The sequence below is a fragment of the Leucoraja erinacea genome, chromosome 18 (assembly GCF_028641065.1).
Source record: "Leucoraja erinacea ecotype New England chromosome 18, Leri_hhj_1, whole genome shotgun sequence".
NCBI classification, from domain to species: Eukaryota; Metazoa; Chordata; class Chondrichthyes; order Rajiformes; family Rajidae; genus Leucoraja; species Leucoraja erinaceus.
The window spans coordinates 24875116-24879174 of NC_073394.1; the positions used below are offsets into that span (position 1 = coordinate 24875116).

General features: G+C 46.1%; 1 protein-coding gene across 1 annotated transcript; it reads right to left on the reverse strand.

The window, feature by feature from the left end:
- Window positions 1-1929: 1929 nt before the first annotated feature.
- phlda2 (pleckstrin homology-like domain, family A, member 2) lies at window positions 1930-3819 on the reverse strand. The gene is made up of 2 exons (XM_055649653.1): window positions 3193-3819; window positions 1930-2250 (listed from the first exon to the last, which is right to left on the reverse strand). Exon 1 carries the CDS (start codon window positions 3802-3804, stop codon window positions 3208-3210), a length of 597 nt encoding a protein of 198 aa, XP_055505628.1. The 5' UTR covers window positions 3805-3819; the 3' UTR covers window positions 1930-2250; window positions 3193-3207.
- Between the last annotated feature and the right edge of the window lie 240 nt (window positions 3820-4059).

Sequence of the window (4059 nt, forward strand, 5' to 3'; positions counted from 1 at the left end):
CGCAGCTCATTAGCGCCTTGACCCGGGCTGCTGGGGTCTGCCACGTTTGTCGCCGCGGGCTGGAAGCTCGGATCCCTCGCACCTCCCTCACGACTTATGAATGCATCTCGGACAACATTCAGAGTACACGCTGTTCACTGTAAGTAATGCCCGCTGAAACATTGCCACCAGTGTGCCAACTTTTTAAATGTGTATTTCTATATTGATTTGCACTGTTTTTCGCCCTTTCTTAAAGTTGCTTAATAGCAAACATTTCCAGCCCCTAATTTCTACATTACCTGAGTACTAAGGAAAGTACCAATGTTTTTAAAATAGCTTTTCAGAAACTATCCCACCATACATGTTTAAGTTGGAGTGTAGGGTACAAATATTGTGCCTAACATTAATATCACTCTATCCAACTTTATTCCCTCCATCACCAACTAACACGGTGGTCATGGGGGGCGGGAAGTGAATTTAGAGTAAGAAAAACAGCAATTGGCACATAAACACATGCACTCCAGTGTAAAAGGAGCCCAGCAAACCAAGGATTAGTGTTGAGTTTGTGTCTTCTATTTACTTCCTACAAATATAAAGGTTATTTAACTTTTAGAAAGCTGATTCAGCTAAAAGGTCAGGAAGGTTAAAGGTTTGGTGTTAAAAATGTGGTCAGCTGCATTAGTACATAGTTATAGCTTTTTATTTTACAGAAGCTTATTTTGTTGGCACACTGGCAGCAAATGCAAAGGAAATGCCATTGGCTGTGTCAAATATGCCTGGAACATATAGACTGCGAACACCATCGTAGTCTATCCTACACACAGAAGTTGCATCTTTGAACACAGAAAAGCTGAGGCTGGTTTTCTGAGCAAAAAACAAACTGCTGGAAGAAATTTACCAATTTATTTTTTGAACAGTAACAACATGGGTCACAATTGATTTTAGCAGATAGGAAAATAGCACATAGGAGTGCTCAAATAATGCAGTGATCTATGGGATCTCAGCTTGGCTATCCATAATTCTTCTTTAACTGAATGCACACAGATCTGTCTTAGAATAGGTTAGGGCAATGGCATTATTAGTCATGTTCTGTTGCAAGATATCATCACACCCATATATACACTGCAAAGAGTTTAGCCCTCTCTTCATTACAATTTGGCTAGCAATAGGGATGGGTGAAACAGTGACTCATTATTCCTAAAAAGTACTGCACTCGGGTGTTGCAATGTTACCTGTATTTCAGAGAAATTAAAACCAAACCAAACTTGAACATTAAAATTAAAATTTCCTCTCCTGTAAAGACAGTGGTATAGGTGTTGGAATTGTTCTGCACCCAGATTAGGCAGAGTTCTCAATAAGAATCATTGACCTGAAAATTACAGGCATGGAATGGAGAGAAGCAGGATTTTACACAGGCGTAATGTTCTCCAAATGTGGACACCTTTAGGGCTCATTTGTACAATGTTTTTTTTTTAAATTTGCAGTATACTATATGATGGCCCCTGTTTATGGACCATAGTAATTATCGCCTTTGGGAATAAGAGGAAGAAACATTTAATTGGATTACTCCTGGGTTAATGTTCCAGAAGATACAAACTAATTCCATGCATGCCCAGTCTGTGGTGACAGACTGCGTACAATTTCATGTGCCTGGCCACACAACCATCATTGCCCAGACAGCACAATCCTGGCATCACTTGTTTGTTTATGAATCCGGATTGAATTTAGTTGGTCTGCAGGATTGAAAGGAGCTATTTATTGGCCATCTGATCTCCTTCTGGGCAAGGATGGCACACTTCCTTCCCTGTTTAATAATCCAGACCCAACCAACGTAGAAGCTTCTTAACTACCACATCAGGGCAATTGGGGATGCACAATAAATGCTGGCTACCACCCCTTATGAATAAATGAAACTTGCTTTATGTAAAGACTGAAGAGACAGCAGATAGATTCATTTTTTATAAAACTTTAATAAATATGCAAAATTAGAATACAAAATAATTTATAAGATGACTTGATGCAAGAAGATAAATGTTCGCGGATTCTGCAATAGATAAATAAATAAAGCAGATTTCCAGTCAGCCTTGCGGGCTCTCTTCAGCTGTGCGTCAGGTCCAGGGTGTCCATGGCTGAATAAAGCAGCTCGGATCCATTTGGCAGAAGCAGCACCGAGGGCGAAACTGAAGTCAATGATAATGGCTCTCGACCTCCTGGGTTTCTTCATCCACGTGTTCAGTCTCGGATCTTTCGTCCACAATTAATATGACCGTCCTAAACAAAGGATAGAATGATCAGTGACCAGAATATTCTTTAACCTTCAGAAATACAGATTTTTCTTGGTAATGGTCTTTTACATTTAATGAGGGGAAGACTCAAAACCATAAGGCCAGAGAAGTTGAGATGTAAAAAAAAGTTTAATAGACTTTTACCATTGAGATATTCATCCAGAATATATAAACTATAATTATTTAATTTCCCCTCCCCTACCTTGCCCGATCCCCAGCGCACTGACTCATGCAGGTGAGTCGCTCACAAAGGTGTGAGAGGCACCTCCCTGTCGATCTAATCATTTTTCAGGAATTAATCCAAGTGGCAACCATGTTAGAGCGTGGGCGAAGCTCCAGAGTTCAGCCCGAAGCCGCCCTTGCTCAATACCCAGACACTCCCTACTCCCGTGTGCCACAAAAAGATAACCCTGGTCAACTCTCCCGCTTCATCCGGTGTTGCCACATCCAACACACCCTGGCGGATGTCAGCTGCCCCCTCCCGAAATGGACATCCACCCAGGTTGTGGATCCAAAGCAATGCCATAGGTCAGTACGTGTTCCCACGCAACAGGGCAAGCTCCAAGAAACGGGGCCGCAAGGCCAGGAAATGTTGAAATAGGGAGCTCGGGAACTTGACCCTATCGTGTCTTAATCAATGACCCCGGGCGTTACACTAAGGCCGGTTTCCTGCTTGGAGGAGCGGCGCCTCCACGTGTCGAGATCCCGGAGCGAGACTTGGCCAGAAGGTTTAGAGACCGTCTCGAAAATGTCTCAAAACCCTGGACTTTCTCCACCAGTGACCAGGGAGACGGACTCCCCACACTTGGGAGACAGGGAGGGAATATGATGGAAGGTTTGGGAAACACCGACTTCACCGCCCGCGATGGGTGCCCGGGGTTTGAATACCCGCCTTCCCTCAGTAACACCCGCATTCAGGTCTCCTTACCTTTGAAGCAGGAGTTCAGGGCGCCCTTCCCAACATTTTCTCCTGCTGGCCCGAGGTGAGGATCTCGGCGTCCTGCCGCGACCTGAAGCTCTGGATGGCCTTCCTGTTCTTGAACTCAATGAGAGCCATGGTGATGGCCGAGTTCCAGCAGCACTCCGCCAGGCACCTGAAGTCCATCTCCTTGTTGTCCGTGGTGACCACGGTGAAGTAGATATACTTGCCCGTCCTCTCCACGCTATCCACCGTCCTGATCTCTTGTAGGCAAAGGTCTTTGCTCCGGGAGCGTTTTTGGGAATCCGGGAATAGGCAGAGGCTGTCTTGGGTCAGGACGCAATACTTCTTCTTCCAGAGCTGGAGGAGATTGTCCCCTCGCTTCTCCAGGACGCCTTCTTTCATCGTCTGGGAGCCGTCCGTGATTTTCTTCATGCTTGGGGAGAGAGGGCCTTCAGCGGGGAGCTTGGTTGTAAAGAAGGGGCTGGCCTGGGCTGTAATGTAAGAGCTAAGCTTGCCTGTAAAGTAGGAGCTATACTCAGTGCCAACCCCTCTCTCTGTGCTCTGACTACAGGGCGGTCCCTTTCCACGGCTGATAAAGGCGCCGGGCGCCCGTCCCATTTCCTGCCTCGCCCAGCTGATGTCAGACGGCCGGAGGAGGAGGGAGCTTTGATCAAAGCCCAAAGCTCTTTATGGTAAAAGCATCCCTTCGCAGGATCTGATGCAACCAACCCCCCTCTCTCTCTCTCTGCTGGGCTCACACACGTAAAAGGCCCGCCCACGTCTTCTGTTTGGAATAGGAGGAATTTTCGTTAAGGATTCCGGGAAGGCTGAGCTGGGGTTGAGTTCGTCGGCTGCGGGGGTGGTTCGGCGCCG